The following is an 18,088-nucleotide window of genomic DNA, read 5'->3' on the forward strand; positions in this document are numbered from 1 at the left end:
GATTTAACTTGTATCAGCCATTTCATGAGTTTCATCTCTAAAATTTGGATTATATGTTTTACAATACAAATATAAATGTGTGGTGGATAAAACACTTAAATATTCATATTATAAAAGCAAGAAATATCTTGGTTATTAATGTTTAATCGAATAACAATCTCAAATGGAAAATGGTACATCATGTCTCCAGCTCTGCAAGTAAATATCGCTTACTGATTATCAAAGGCAATGTCCAGGAAACCCCGAACCATGAGATTCATCTGACACTGCAGGACCATTGAAATTAAATAGTGAAATCAAAAAGTTGATAAGTGGTGAAAAACTTGTTGAAAAGGGACAACATCTAAAAACAGTATGTCCTTTATACAACAATATACTTTAACTTAAACTTTTAATCTAAATTTTAACATACATTTTATGTTGAAAAATGTCTATGTCCATTTGCCAACTGCCTGAGTTCCTTCTACATAGAATTAAGGAGACACCTGCCATTAGTAATGGTGTATTGGTACTGACATGGTTCATAGGATGATTTCAGGTGGGGGCTCCAACATGCAGCTGTGGTTTAGATATCAGAAGGGGATAGGATTACCAACAGAAAACCAAATCACAGTGATGCCTGACAGACAGCAGAAGAATATGATGCCTTACTATTTACCTCAGGTGAGCACTTAACCACCTGTTCACCCAGTGTGTATTTCCATCAGAGTTTCAGGTGATTTTGTGCCTTTAGATCCTGATCCCGTTTCAAGTGCATCCTCTAGACAGACTCTAATGGACAAGTTGCAGACCCACACCATTGTCTGAAAATAAAACTAAGATTTCACATCCCGCTGATCTGCAGCTTTTCCCTTTTGTCTATATCTAAATAGACAACCTTAAAAACACAGTATTAAAGGAAGACTCGAGTTCACCTGAACCAGTGGCAATAATCCATATAAATGCATATTACAAGTGTGCGCTATATGATAATGATGAGGAGGGCATAATAATCATTCTATGTGGAACAAGAGGGAGATGATTTATACTCCTCTCTTCGACCATTTGCATTTCATTAAGTAACTGCCTGCTTGTAATAGCCAGACGGAATTAAGGTACTGAAGATAAGAACTTTAGCTTAAGCATCACTACACCAAGAGAGATTAATTCTTTGATGAAGATGACAGCAAATAAATCCATTGAGTGCACCTTCCTTAAGGTCTGCATTGATCTTTTGGCACAGAGCAGCCAGGGATATGCATAAATGTTGTGCAGTTAAAGAACCTGGGAGCTGATCTGTTTCATCAAATATGTGAGTTATGAGTTCATCTAAACATTGTCATCTCATGTCTGGCTTCAAAAGAACGTCATGTATCTCTCTGGATGCATCTAAACTTATAGTTTTATTTGGACTCTTTAAAGGAATTGTATGACTTTAGAAAGCTGTGTTGACTTTGGAAGATTCAGAATATAGTGTGCACATCATATGGACTACTTTTATGGTGCTTTTTGGAGCTTAACAGCCGCTGCTGGAAAAGAGATGTGTGACAATTCTTTGAAACTCTCCCTTTGTGTTCCACAGACAAGAATAAAAGGATATGGGTTTAGAAGGTCAGTAAATAATGACCACATTTTTTATTTTATTTTGGGGTGAACTATTCCTTTAAGGCTTCCTTAAAGCTGTATACTAATTGTTTTTAGAAGATAATGCCCCCTTGATACTTCTTGAGATCAATCTAGCTCAACTTCACAGTTAGAGGCAAAAATTAAACAAGTGCTGTAGAGGGTCGAAAGAATGAAATTGTGATGGAATCCATTAAAACAGGCTCACCTGGCCTTTATAGCTGAAATTCATATACAAATCTCTGTTGGTGAAACACCTCAATATATCCTCTCTCTTCTGCCTTATATCAGACCAAATGCTGGCCAGGGCTAAATCAATGATTTGAAAATCAATTGAGGTTCCTTTGAAGCTTCCACTGCCATCTTTTTATAAAAAAAGGAACAGAAATTATGTATTAATAGTTGTCTATCTAGCATTTGCAGACATTGCTCATGGGCAACAGAATGTATTTTAACAAAAGTTGCAAAAGGGAATGCTTTGATGATTTTAAATGTACTGCCGAAACACAAAAGGAAGAATACACAACTGACAAGCTATGAGGCTGTTCCACAGACATTACTAAATTGGTTGCCTGACTCTGGCAAAAATACTGGATGGCAAAGTGACAGGCATATAAACAGAGGGGTAGAAAAATTTTGAGCTCTGAATGTGAGGGTGAGAAGAACGGCTGATATGACTAATATTTCAATGTGAGGATGTTTTATAAGGGATAAAAGGCCCTTTCCATTATGTCTCTGCCTGGATCCTTCGTTCTCAGACATGAAGGCAAGAGAGATGGGCAGCTGAATAGAATTTTAAGAGCTTCTGTAAGACATTTCAAACCTTTTTCCAAAGCCAACTTTGTGAAAGGATGGAAAAAATACTGAACTAATATTAAAAGCAAGAGCACATGTTTACCAGCAATAAAAGGGAGATGGGAAAGAACTGAATAATCTTAATATGACTAAAATTAGAGCAACCTTAAGGGAACTCATTGAAACATCCCATGTTTTCCTTAATTAAAAGTAAATGACCATGTACAGTACATAATACAGACGTGCAATGTCCCCCTGAAACTCATTAATATATAAACATTTAAATTTCCTCAATTTGAGCACTGTGGTCTGTCAATGTGAAACCTAAATAGTTAAGTTAATAGAAAACAGATGTCTTGATTCCTGTGATTATCTTGCTCATTACATACAATACAAATAGCAAGACAGTTAATGGGGTGATAATAATATCTTAAAAAAAAAGAAAATTAAAAAAGATAAGAATGTCTAGAGTACATTTTCTTAAGTGACACCAAATGGATTACAATAGTGGCAACCCACTGGCACTACTGGACTCCACAGCACTTTTTTCAAACTGTATTTCATTGTGTAAATAAATATATGTATAAATATTTCTAAATCGATGGCAAATTTTGGCTTTTAATAGACAGTACTACTAATGAAAGCTATGGTGTAGTGTACTGCACTGTACACTGAGACATTTTCAAGAAGGCCTGTATGCATTCTGAACAAGTCAGTAATGCTGACAGCTGGCTAGAGGGCTCTTTCCCATGTGTCAATCAGGAGAGAGGACAGGCGTCACCGTAAGACTCTTCAGCACGCTAATATTCAAACTTACAGAAATTTTACATCTTGTTCTGTTGTCACTTGATATCCTTATCAACTAGTTTTGCTCTCGTAATTGGATTATTAATATACTCTCTGTTAATACAATCACAAAAGTTACCATAACCTCAACCTCACTACTGCATAATGTTTTCATTAGCTACAAGCAGCTGCAGGTCAAAATAATGCATTAGAGATCAATAACACATAGCTGAAAGCTTACTAGCAGCACATGATTGTTACTGAATATATATATGCATAGACACAGCAGAGAAAAAATTATGCTTAGAGTCTATCTTATATATTTTTAGATTTACGTCTGTAGTACTTATTATGAAGCACTCTGTTTTACCTTAAAGGGATAGTTCCGTTGAATGTTTGAAAGATGTTAGAATTAATAATGTTAGCCTCAGTCAACATTCACTTCCATTGTACAGAAAAAACAAATGCAATGAAAGTGAACGCAACTGCGGTTGTATTCACACTTGGGTTGTTTGCTTGGACCAAGCCCTAGTTTGTTTTCTCCCCCCTCCCGCTGGTCTCTGTTCACATCATATTATTTGGGTCCGAACTACGGTTTGATTGCATCATCAATGTGATTACAAGCGGCAGCCATTTACCACTGTAAATAGGTAACAACTCAAGAAGACATCAGATTCACTGTGTTTTATTGAAGTATACCACCTTGGATTTACCACCAAAACTACATTCACAGAATGACACTTCTGTTTGTCTGCCACGGATGCATTGAATATGCAATGATGTGATGAATGTTAGTGAATTTCTGCCGTGAGCCCGCAGATGTGTTTAGAGATGTAAAGAATATAAGCTACAGGCAATTTATTTAGAGACAAGCATGAGACAAATGAGAAATGCATTGTACCATAATAATTGCAATCGGGAGCCTGCAAAGACGCAAATTAAACGTCATCAATAGCAGTTCACTTCCGTGATTTGGTATGATTGCATTCATATCAGCAGTGAACCATACCAGGGTTCACATAAACTGTACTCCAGAGTATGTTTTCCAAGTGGACTCAGGTGTGGTTCACGGATACGCACCACAGTTCTGAAAACATCTTCCAAACTAACCGAACTTTGACGTCATTCGAACCCGGGTGTGCAACAAAAGTGCTAGTGTGAAAGCACCCTGAGGTTAACATTCTATCCTAACATCTCCTTAAATGTTCCACAGAAGAAAGCAAGTCATATGGGTTAGGTACAATGAAGATGAGTAAATGATGATAGAATCTTTAATTAAATATTAAATCAATTTTCTAAGGTTTCAATTTGGTTTGGCAAAAGTTTAAGATGCTTTAATGCTATTGAATCAGTGCCATAGACTTCTATTCTAACACGAAAATGTTGAATTTGATAAGTAGATTTTAGAATTAAGTGACACAATATGATAAGTGACATAATAAAATGTAATTCATTTTGAATCTCTAATTGGATATAAAATACATTCTAATTCTTTATATGCAGTTCTGATTAAACAATACGACCCATATGAAATTATGGGCTCAATATTACAAAACACAGCATGAAAATTAATTGTACTGAGGGCCCTCAAGCTTAGCTTGTGTTAAACCAACCCCACCACACTCAGCTCCATTGTTTGCTAATTTTGCATTTGCTTTATGGTACCATACATTTCTGTATAATTATTGTAATATGCATTCACATAACAAAATGCATGGTTTAAATATACAGACATTTACAAAGGCAAATACAGTAGCTGCTTTGCCTAAGACACTAAAATCAGAACTTAGTTGATGTACAAATAAAGGCAGTTTAGTCCCAGAGTCAGTTTAAGTCAAACACTGTAAAGGTACAGCAAATTTAATAGTTACTTTAATCTATATGTTATACATGCCACTGGCTTTTGGAAAAAAACAAAAAAACAAAAAAAATTATGCATCTTACTATATAGTAAGCTATTTTACAGGTTTGGAAAATTAGCTCATGTTAAGCAAATAGATCACACCAATCTATATCTAATAGAAATTAATGGGGCCCTTTAGACACAAAGATTATAGAATTGTTTGTTAACTAATCCAATACGAAACTGGTGTGATGTGTTCCACCAGCTAATGTCAATGTAAGAACATACGATTCCCTCTACTGAGTCACAGCTTAACTCAGCTTCACCCTTGTCTCTACTGGTTATGAATGTCATTCTCTTCCATTGTCAATCTGTTGGCTAATATACTTTAGATGTGCAAAACATATGTTACATTTCCCTGAAGATCAAATCTGATGGTTAATCCATGGCTAGAATGACTGTTATGGTTTGCCAAAGTGCAGCCTGGAGAAATACAGCACTGATTGTGAGCAGCTTTAAGACAACATTGTAAAACTTTGCTACTGCAGTTCTGTTTGTCTTATGATAATGCACAGAGAAGTAAGACTGTCAACCCCAAGCTAGTAAAAATGTACATATTTTCACCCACCACACAATCTTAACATTGGGTAATATTCAGCATGTTGAGACAACGGACTGTCAACCAATGTGAAACTGACAAGCATGCATGGGATTCTTTGTAAACATCTGTTAACTGCTGTTACAATATTCTGATAGTTTATGTTTTTTATTAGGCTATTATTGATTTTATTTTATTTTTTTATGTTTGACTTTTTTGCCACTTTTATTAATAGGGATGATACAGACCAGGAAGGAAATGTTTTGTAGACGAGGGACATAACGAGTGGAGTTAAATGAATAGACAATCGTTTTTGTCTTAACATTATGTACAGTGTGCTAAACACCATGGATAATGAGAACTCGGATATGAGACAGTATTGTTGCTGCTGTCCCATTTTTCCTTCCAAGCGACTTTTACACAAGATCAAGGAGGACGTTTGAACTAGATTTTCCCTGTGATGGGGGATTAGACCATTCACAGCTGGATATCCACTGCATGTTTACATTCTGTTCAATTAGTTTATAGCAATTACTAGCCTTATGGACAGGAACACCAACAAAGAGAATCGCCATACTGAGATATACTTGCAATCAAATGAAACAAAAAACGAAACAAAAATCTCCAAACATAATGGCATATATTGAGGGTTCAATAGTAAGGTTTTATTTTTTCAGCTTTGTTCTTGATTTGTACTTGCCCTGTCAACAATTCAGCAGCACCACCACTTTAAAATATACATTTTATTTTTAGCAACATTTTTTATTCAGAAAGAAATGCACTTATATTTTTTTCATTAATCGTTAAGCTTTCTTATCTAACAGTTTACAGTGATTTATTAGGGTTTTAAGCAAAAATAGCTGCTCATTATACCACTGCAATGTAATTTAATACATTTATAAACATACTTTTGCTGTAAAATAATGTGTAAAGTGATTTGTGATTCATGAATTGTTGCCCTGCCAACAATTCAGTAGCACCACCACTTTAAAATATACATTTTATTTTTAGCAACATTTGTGATTCATAAAGAAATGCACTTATATTTTTTCATTAATTGTTAAGCTTTCTTATCTAACAATTTACATTAATTTATTAAGTTTAAGCAAAAATAGCTGCTCATTATACCAATGCAATGAAATTTAATAAATTCATACTTTTGCTGTAAAACAATGGTGTAAAGTGATTGAACTGATGCTGCCAAGACTATTACAATTAATTTTCACAATTTGACAAAACATACAGTGGAGTGCATAAGTTTGCATCCCCCTTGCAGAATCTGCAAGATGTTTATTTGACAATGCAGCGCTGGTCTAAAAGGGAACGTGACTTTCATACTCGCAACAGGCAATCAGCCATTCTTTTATGGCTATATATATATACACACACACACATAAACACACACACACAGTACTGTGCAAAAGTTTTAGGCACTTGTGAAAAATGTTGCATTGTGAGAATGTCTTCAAAAATAATGAAATATAGAGTCACTTAATGTCATACAAAGTCCAGTAAACATAAAAAAGCTAAATCAATATTTGGTGTGACCACCACTGCCTTTAAAACAGCACCAATTCTCCTAGGTACACCTGGACACAGTTTTTCTTGGTTGTTGGCAGACAGGATGTTCCAAGCATCTTGGAGAATTCGCCACAGTTCTTCTATCTATTTAGGCTGTCTCAATTGCTTCTGTCTCTATATGTAATCTCAGACAGACACAATGTTCAGTGGGGGGCTTTGTGGGGGCCATGACATCTGTTGCAGGGCTCCCTGTTCTTCTATTCTAATCTTTTCTATTTGCAAAAGTAATGTTTGGTTAAATGTCTAACATTTATATTCTCCATTAACACACTAAAGCTGAAGATATAAATAACCATCTTAAGACAAATGCTTTGGTGAAACATCTTATGTGCCTAAGAATTTTGCACAGTACAGTATATATATATATATTTAGCCCAAATATTGTAACCAACAATATTTGAGCTAATGTTCAGTTCTGGTTTATTCATTGTCTTAATTTGATATGATGAAAACCATGAAGTGAATCATTGAGAATTCAGAAGATTTCAATAAAGAACTGCTTTTGTAGTGTTGGGTTAGGATGACTAGGATCTGAATTGTACAGAGGAGCACTTTGTCTTTGGTGTGGGAATAGAGGGCAGGAGATTGCTGCCAACGTATCCTCTTTCCCTGTGACCCATTTCCCTCCAACTCTCCTCTCTCATGCTACAGTGAATTTGCATCCCAACCACTGGACCCCACAAAACATCCCTCCTGCGGACACAAGTGACTGAATTTAATTATTTCCTAATCCTTCTTTAGCTACTAGTTTACGATTCAAATTTATACACCCACACAGATGGACGTGGCATGAACGCCGGCTTAGGTTGCGTATTCCGGCTCGCCTTGGAAGAGGTGTGCACGAATCAGAGTTTTTCAAGCTCTCACGATCGAGCAGTAATTAAATCCCGTGCCTTGACAAGAAAGAGGCCGCGGCGAGACAGCTGTAATTGCAGTCTTTGAGATATTCATGTGCAAACTGCTTTGTATACTGTGACAGCTTAGCAGGTTTAGCCAACACAAACTTGAGTCTAATTAATTTGAAACAGTAATTTGCATAACTAAATCAATTCTCATAATCACAAAGCATTTCACCCTCTGCAATAAACATCTGTGTCCTCTGTGGGTTATTACATGTACCATGAAAAACATAGCTGATTTTCATGTGGGCATGTGTATGTTGGGTAACCATGATTTTGCCAAGTAGGACAAGTTCATGAATCAACATCCTTGTTGGTCCTGGCATAACATTCCCATTTAACCAATCAGATTTCACAGGGAAAATGCCAGGGTTAAGGGTAGTCTCAGCACTAGGGTTAGGGGTTTGTACACCATTCTTATTAGACTATCGTTTCCATCTGATTTTAAGAGTATGCTTAGATTGATTGGGGTAAGCGTTAGGACTAGAGATAAGTTTAAGATTATGTTTCTTTGACAAGAACTCTGTTCCAGGACCATTTAAATATGTCAAAAAGATAATAATAATAATAATAATAATAATAATAATAATAAAAAAACTTATAAAAAGCAACAGTCTTACTTGGCAAAATCACAGTTAAATGTACAGTATATTAAGTCACCTTTTGCAAAGTTGAAGATTTTAAGTTTCTAATAAATATTTTCCATCTGAACTTTAATTGAAAACCTTTACAATAAGTTCTATATGTTTACATTACAGTTACATAAGTTATCATGGACTAACAATGAACAATAATTTTCAGAGCAATTATGAACTTTGTTAATGTTAATTCATAAATATACTATTTTTCACTGTTAGAACATAATGCAATACAATTTTTAATGTTAAATGTTTATGTAGAAATTAAAGGAATATTCTAGGTTTAATACAAGTTAAGTTTAATATTCAGCATTTGTGGCATAATGATGATAATCACAAACATTAATTTTGATTTGTCCCTCACTTTCTTTAAAATAAAGCAAAAATCTGGGTTACATTGAGGCACTTCCAGCGTAATTGAATGGGGCCAATCCGTAAATAACATGCGTGTTCATTATTATTTTAGTGTGATAAAATCACTTACTTTTTTATATGTAATGTTATATCCACTTTTTCAACTTCACTGGCATGGAAACTAAAACGCAGACTTAACCAACTTTACAGCTCAGATAATACACCAGTTTTAACTGAAGAATTCACGCAAGTGCTTTAAAAAGAATTATAAGCTTTCTGCCTTTAAACCCTTCCAAAATTGGCACATTGTAGGTGCCTTACTGTAACCTTAATTTTTGCTCTCTCTCTTTTTTTTAAAGAAAAGCAGGGACGACTTGAAATTATTTTCTATGGTAATCTACTTGCTGTCGATTGAGCTTCACTTGTATTAAACTTGAAATATTATTTTAACATTAACCAAGATGAATAAATGCTGTAAAAGTATTGTTCATCATTAGCTTATGTTAGCTATTGTAACTAATTTTAAATGCATACAACCTTAAAGTGTAACCACCACAATAATAATAAAAAAAAATGACTCCATATTTTATGTTAATGTTCCCCAGAGTTTTCCAAGACAAGATGCTTAAGGAAATGAAGCGGTTGTGCCTTTAAGCTGAATATTCGGCAGAGTTGCAGCAATAAAGCGGATAAAAATTCTCGTCTAGGAGTGCATAATGTCTGTTGTTCATGCAATATAAACTACTAGCAGCAAGGGTTCACAAACCATTTACTACATAAGTGCAAACATGTGCAAGAAATTTAAAATCATCAACAGTGAAAAGAGCTGGTACACACTGGTACAGGGTCAACATGAAATCATACGTAAGAGAAAAGAGAGCTAGAAGGGCCAAAAATGTAAAATGATGCCTTCAACATCACGTTTCCCTGCAGATGACTACAGATGTCATCCCATGGCTCCATGTTTGCCATTCCACTGTGCTCTCAACGTAATTACGCTGATTCAGTGCAGCTAGAGGAGCAATCTCTGCACGTGGTAGAAGACTCCCCATCTGGCCATATATGCATCTTGCATGTTAAATGATTTCAATCGCCTTCTCCCGTTGGCCAGTTTATAGTAAGAATGACATTACTGTCCTGATCTTTAAATTCGGATGAACATATTATTAAATACAACTACAAACCATTTGATTTAAAAAAAAAAAATCCAAAGAATCTGGTGTTAGTTTACACTTATTTAGCACCATAAATCCTTTTCTTTTTTTGGTGCTCTGCATGTCACGCTTTCCCCCAGTTTAAACATAGAAGTGTTTAAGCCACAGCTGGCACTATGCCTGTTATGTCAATTGTGTTATTGTTCTTAAACTGCAGAATGTAGTGTACTTCAGATGCTGACCCTACAACATCCCCAAAATAATGAAATTGCACAGACAAGGCTGATTCACTAAGTAATCTAGTATAATATTCATGTAACTGAATAAAATCTTTCATATCATTGTTTCTCTCTGGGCATGACTGTGTCCTGTACTAACACAACTGACAAAAGGAAAGACACACGCTGTACTACTATGCTATGTACTACTATTCTATGCTAAATGGCATTTTCCCGATGTGTTTCGGTAATTAGGCCTATCTTATATCTACAGTACCCCAAAGCTAATGACACTGGGGGAAAAAGAGACTTTTTTCTGTGGCATATTTTCATATTCATTTCTAAAATTCTCCACTTTGCTGATTTGCGACTTCAATAAAGGGATACGATACTGTCATCTTCCTCCCATGTAAGAGCGATTAAATTTATGAAAAGCTCTTCAAGTAATTGCGGCTCATCTACAGCAGAGCAAATATTCAATTAATGCAGACAATTTAATAACTTTGATTCCCTCAATCCAAAGCACACAACCTTGATGCATGTCTGCTTTTAATTAATTGGTTTTCTATTCAGAGGTCATTTTAATTTCCTTTAACTATTCATTAAACCATTTATCACGCTGTGGAAACGCTGGCAATATAAACTCCTCTCTGACAGAAACTCTCAAGATGCTATTTTTGGTGTTCTGTGACTTCACACTTCGGCTTTCCATCAAGGACTACAGTCAAGTGCTACATGCTTTGATGTTGACATTTTGGTGTGAAAAAACAGACATGTTCCAGCAAATGAATGGACAGGAAGTGCATTGTAATATGTCTCAACTACCTGAAACAGCTGAAAGCTGAACCTCTATCTTTTTCAACTCTTTAATCCAAATAGGAAGTTCAAGATGGAAGAACTTAGGTCTGTTTTTAAAGATGAGTAATGAATAATTGTAACTCCATGATGTAATGACTTATGGACTGACAAGAAAACTGTAACAAACACAATGTTGTAACTCAAACTATATCAAGGAGAAACATGTTGAATGGGTTGATATATGTAATAACTAATAACAGCAATTATTTTAAAACAAAAGTTATTGTTTAGTATGAACTCCATTCAGTATTAAATGATTCATGTGCAAGACCTCAATTATTACACAGTTAATGTATTTGAAGAGATGATTTACTAACACAAAACATCTCAAGCTCTCAAACACTTTAACAAAATTTACGAACAAATGGCAGAACATGTATGGGGTCCAAAAGTCTGAGAACAAAAAAGTACAAAGTTTCCATACAAAGTTAACATAGTCAATGTAACAAATTTTATTACATTGTTCAATTCATTACATTTAATTAGTGACTTATTACAGCATGATCTTAAATAATTCTTCTTATTAAAAAAAAAAAAAAAAAAAAAAAAATCAAATAAAAAATCAAATATATTTATAGGTTTAAATAAAACAAATCAAGATTTTCCATGTTATCTCAGACTTTTTGGACTCCACTGTACATATTCACAGACACCACTATTTACGAGTTCGGGGATCTTGACTTATAAAAACATAACTGTCGATTAAATTACTACATACTGTAGAAGCAGTAGTGAAAGCTATGAGTAACTTTACAAATAGTACAGTTCAAACTAAGCATCATACTTACTATAACTGTCCTTAGCCATTTTGCATCTAACAAAACCACTAACCTGATAGGATGCATTTGCCCATGTTTCTTTTTCACAATAACATTTTCACAGCTGATCATAGCACTTTGACACAACAATGTCCTTTACCAAGCAGCTCAGCGCACTGGTACGGGAGCCACGCAGACATCAGATAAGACATGGCTTACCTTTCGCCCGCCAGTGTTAAGCCTCAGCGGTGTCAGGAAGGGATCAAATATCATATGGCTGGTCTCAATGTTGACTGGAGACTGTCTCTTCCCCACAGAACACAGATTCCAGGCAGAATTTACAAGCCCCCAGAAAGATGGCACTGCAACAAGGGAAAGTACATGCAATGAAAATATGAACCTATAAAGTGGTCATATTTATTGGAAGAAAACAGTGTGTGATGCTCTATGGGCAGAAAAAAAAAAAAAAAAAATCTCACGTCTATTAATTGTTCTCTGATATTACTAGAGTACAATAACTGCATTATCATAGTTTTGGTAATGTGAATTATACTGAGTGAGAACTTTTGGAAAAATGATTTAAATGGCATAACATATCTGAGTACACTAACACTTTCTAAACTTACTTTGAGTCAATGCATGTTTTAAACTAATGCACAGAGGTGGGTAGAGTAGCCAAAAACTGTACTCAAGCAAAAGTAAAATTACTTCAAAAAAATTATTACTCAAGTAGAAGTAAAAGTACTAACATAAATAATTACTTGAGTAAGAGTAAGAAAGTATCCAATTAAAAGAGTCCTCAAGTAGTGAGTAACTCATTACTGTCACAAATGACATAATAGATGTTTACTCCCCAAATTCCATTACATAATACACACTGAACATGTATTACAGAATTATTATTATTATTATTATTATTATTATTATTAATGGAAATTCTATCATCATCACCATCATGTTGTTCCAAACCCGTATGACTTTCTTTCTTCCATGCAACACAATAAGGAGATTTTAGACAGAATGTTTGCCTGAGTCACTATTTAATTTCAGTGAATGCTTATATATATATATTATATATATATATATATATATATATATATATATATATATATATATATATATATATATATATATATATATATATATATTTATTTATTTATTTTTTATTTTTTATTTTTTTTGAAAGTGAATGGTGACTGAGACTGACAGTCCCTAACATTCTGTCTAACATATTTTGTGTTCCACATAATACAAAGCGTCACACTGGTTTGGAAGAACATGAGGGTAGAGAAATCATGAGAGAATATTAAATTATGGCTGAGCTATAACTTTACAGAGATAGTTTACCCAAAAATGAAAATTCTCTCATCATTTACTCACCCTCATGCCATCTTAGATGTGAATGACTTCCTTTTTTCTGCAGAACACAAATTCAGATTTTTAGAAGTATATTTTAGCTCCGTAGGCCAAAATTTTGATGCTCCAAAAAGCACATAAAGGCAGCATAAAAGTAATCCATAAGACTCCAGTGGTTAAATCCATGTATTCAGGAGTGATATGATAGGTGTGGGTGAGAAACAGATCAATATTTGTCATTTTTTGCTAGACAGCAGGGGCGATATGCAGAGCAGAATGTGAATCACCAAAACACAAGAATAAGAATGTGAAAGTGATCTGTTTCTCTGTTTCTCATCCACACCTATAGAAGATACTGATTTAACCACTAGAGTCTTATGGATTACTTTTATGCTGACTTATGTTTGTTTGTTTAGCTTTAAAATTTTGCCACCCATTCACTTGCATTGTATGGACCTACAGAGCTGAGAAATTCTTCTAAAAATCTTCATTTGAGTTCAGCAGATGAAATAAAGTCATATACATCTGGTGTGGCATGAGGGTGAGTAAATAATGAGAATTTTAATTTTTGGATGAACTATCCCTTTAAGGGCTCTTGTCAGATATGGATGAATTTGTCAATAAGATAGGTTTGGAAACATTTCTAGTAATTATTACAGTGAAAAAGTGAAAATGTACCACAAGGACATTATATATAATGCTGAAATGTAAACCAAAGCAAGATCATGCTTTATTAATGCCTTCTTTCACTATTTCATAGCTTTTAAAGTCCTGTGCGGACTCTTATTTCAGTGCAGTTACAATTTTCAGTGTCATAAGTATTTAGATCATTAATTCTGTACAGCAGTACCTTCGCTGTCCAAGCGCAGAGTACGCAGCCTATGTAGGGAACTAACTCCGGTCACGGAACACTCGCTGTGTCTGAAACAGCCCCATCCACTATATAGTGCACTATTTCTGAATTCTGAGTGTCTGAATTCTGAGTGAGCCACTCGTTCCCTACTATTGTTCACTCATTCTTACCCACAATGCACTGTAATTTCAAGTGTACATTTGATGTACACTCGACAATGGTTAATTTTCCACAATCCACCATGGGAAAGATGTACGAGCTGGGAGTTTACTGCTTCCTTCACTCCTGCAATGTTTTATTTCATGCTGAATGTATTAAATTACTTTCTGACAAATCATTACTTGATTAAAATAACATAACATATAGAGAGACAAAACATACAGATACATTTTAAAAAGTACTCTTTATTTGATCAAATGTGCTTACTCTTTATATTAACACACAGTAGATATAAAAAATGACAAACAGAATGAAGATTTATTGTATTAATATATTATTTAATAAGACTAACAAGTTAGGCCCAAGTATTTTAAAACGTCCGAATTCACGTCCGAATTCACTCATTTCGTTCACTTACTGCTGAGATATAGTGCTCTAACAGCCATTCACTATATAGGAAGTAGTGAATGAGTGAACGATTGCGGACACAGCCACTCTTCGCCATCTCACACGCGCGTGCCCCGCACACCTCGCTGTGCACGCGCAGAAATGTTGTCTGTTCGCGTTCCTGTTGTCGATCACGTGAATGGCAGTGATTTACACTTAACTTGGATGTTTACATGGATTTATACAGTTAATCTGCCTGAAGTAGTTGCGATAGTTTCCAGTAACACTGCAAGGGCACGGAGTAAATGCATAAATACTGCTTATTACATGCGGGACGCGGGACAAAGCACACTGATATATTGCTGCACTGATTTAAAAATGTACACTTAAAACTAATGTCATAAGAGCCCAGTTACATTATCACCCTGAAAATTACCATCTCATTACACAGAAAAGCCCGCGTTAGGATTAGAGTCAAAACTTACCTCAGTGTGTTGCCTTAAGTTGGAGCTGTGATTTTAATCTTGAAATATCCGCTTGTCTTGGTGTTAAATTAAGGCATTGCATGGTGAAACTATTCTTTTTTCACTGTGCGGAGTGAAGAATGTGTTTCACTTTGAAAAGCTTGATGCTGCAGTGGCTCAGTGCGCGCAGCTGTGAACTTCCGCTCTCATAAAAGTCCCATTCAATTATCTCACATTAAATTACACATTAATTAAAATTAAACCCAGTAATGTAACGACAGTAACGCCACCCATTGTAAAGAAGTAAAAGTAATAAAATTTCATTAGAAATTTACTTGAGAGTAAAAAGTACCCACTTTTTAACCTACTCTAAAAGTAAATTTTTTCCCAAAAAGTTACTCAAGTAAATGTAACGGAGTAAATGTAGCGCGTTACTACCCACCTCTGCTAATGCATTATTTTAAAAACTATACATTTTAACACTTGATTTACAGATGCACCTACACTTACGCTTGCGTGGTAGCTCACCTGATAGTGTGTTGGACTTTGGACTTGAAAGACATTGGCTTAAGACCAGTCAAGCACATAAGTTGACAAGTGAGATGTTAGTGACACAGAAGCGACACGAGATGAGGTGGTTGCTTCAGAAATAGATTTTTCATGTCGAATTTGCTTTTAAAACACTATCGGTTAGGTTTAGGCATTTGTTTAGGGTAAGGATTCTGTTTTATTCCCCTCTCATTAATTTTTTAGGACACTATTTGTTAGGTATAGGCTAAAGTTGTAGGTTAGGGAAGTATGTTTTACTCATTTAAATATCCATTTAAAATTCAACTAACAAACCTTGTCAAATTACAACATCATCAGCTCTATGAAATGCACATACAAAGTTAATATGTGGCTAACAAAAAGTAACCACACAAAAACAAATAGTGAAGTGCTCATCACACTTCCCGGCTCTGATAGTTTTACATAAGAGAGTCAGAGCTACAGTAACCTAATATTCTTTCAAATAACTTCATTCAACATTGGAGTTCCAGCAGCCCATGATATTTTCAAGCAATTTAGAAGGTTTACACAAAGTGTTCTCTTCGGCATTTTCATGTGGAGGCTGAGCTGGATCACAGCGATGTGCTCCATGCACCTCTGGCTGACAACCATTACATGAGATGATTGGCAGCCTGCTAAGCAGGATTCTTTATCAATAATTTATGAACAGGCAGCAGTGTGGCTGAGGACCTCCAAGCTTGCATCTTCTATCAAGTCAATTCCACTGCTGGAAATTTTTGGTCTGGTCACTTGAACCAGTTGGCCTAGCAGAAGATTGATGATGTACTGTAGTTTCATAACCTATCCTAACCAGGTCCAAATCAGGTGTATAATATTTCAGAGGTATGCAAAAAGATATATTTTCTGTCCACACTGAAAGTGAAACTGCTGCTTGATCCAGCAAAATCACAGCCAGTCAGAAGATGTACAGTTAAGAGAAGCAGGAACAGCAGAAAAAATAAAAACTAGATATTTGCGAGCAGAATTGCATTTACCACTTTGTATTCTGAGTAATGCCCATGAAATAATCTGTAGGCTACTTTTTACTAGTACAGGCAGAAATTCTTATCATTACACATTTTCTGCTATTATTCTGGCTAGAACAAAACAAACTGTGGTCAGTCGATGTTTAAGTCAGTTAGACTGATATTCTTGTCCAAGTAGGCAGTTCTTGGCCAAAATAAGCTGCAATGCGGCCCAGACCTTTTACTGTTTAGTTGTAGGTCTGGTTACACGAGACTAGACAATACACAACACAATTCTGTCTGTGAAAACAATAACATCAACACTTTTGTCTGCCTTTCAGCCCTCCAAATAAATAAAGACTATGCATAAATCACTGTTTAGATTGTCCTGATGCAGAGACAAGCAGGTGGTATCCACACCACGTTTTTCATGCCGTGAATCGCAGTAATTTGAGGCTGCATTTTTCAGAGAAAGCACCACCTGCTGTTTTCTGGCATGTGAGTGTTCAAAAATTCTCCTTGAGAAAAGAACCAGACAAAGAAGCAGCATGTACACACACATTCATACATGGATATACAAACTCAGACAAGCACACATAGACTATCAATTAATTGCTAACAAAGGACAATGCATCTATGTGAATTTCTGCAGTTAATCCAGGATGAACTTCAAAGACATTAGTCATTAATATTACAGTTCATACAAAATCTTTGTTTAAACACGGGCCCTTAACACTTACTTATTTTATTAATTTTAAACCATGACTTGCACTGCACATAAATAACTAATATTGGCATTATGTTCATGCTGTTTAGCCAGAAGTGAACTGGCCCCCACAGTGAGCCTGGTTTCTCCCAAGGTTATTTTTCTCCATTAAACAACATCTTATGGAGTTTTGTGTTCCTTGCCACAGTCACATTCATCTTGCTCACTGCGGTTCTAAATACAACAATTAATTATTTATTTTTATACACAATTTACAATCATATTTAATCAAACTACACTATGATGACTCTAAGACTTTATAGATTTTACAGTTTGATTTTCTGTTAATGCATGATTTTCTGTAAAGCTGCTTTGAAACGATGTGTGTTGTGAAAAGCGCTATACAAATAAAAATGACTTGACTTGACTATGTTGTGTAATCTCTTCAACTCCCTAGTGCTATGCTCTGAAAGCTTACATATTGTTCAGGGACAATGCTTTATAAACAAAAGTGTGACTCAGCTCGGACCCACAGCTGATAAACTTTTTGATTAATTAAAGTACG

The 18,088-nt window shown here is 35.1% G+C and overlaps 1 protein-coding gene across 2 annotated transcripts in view; it reads right to left on the reverse strand.

Moving 5' to 3' along the window:
- LOC127427493 (carbonic anhydrase-related protein 10) overlaps positions 1 to 18,088 on the reverse strand; it is a 287,921-nt gene that overhangs the window by 157,262 nt on the left and 112,571 nt on the right. For both annotated transcript variants that reach the window (XM_051675144.1, XM_051675143.1), the window contains one exon: positions 12,304 to 12,446. In XM_051675144.1, the coding sequence (XP_051531104.1) occupies positions 12,304 to 12,446 (143 nt within the window). The remainder of the gene's footprint in view (positions 1 to 12,303; positions 12,447 to 18,088) is intronic.

This window comes from Myxocyprinus asiaticus, chromosome 36, assembly GCF_019703515.2.
Source record: "Myxocyprinus asiaticus isolate MX2 ecotype Aquarium Trade chromosome 36, UBuf_Myxa_2, whole genome shotgun sequence".
NCBI classification, from domain to species: domain Eukaryota; kingdom Metazoa; phylum Chordata; class Actinopteri; order Cypriniformes; family Catostomidae; genus Myxocyprinus; species Myxocyprinus asiaticus.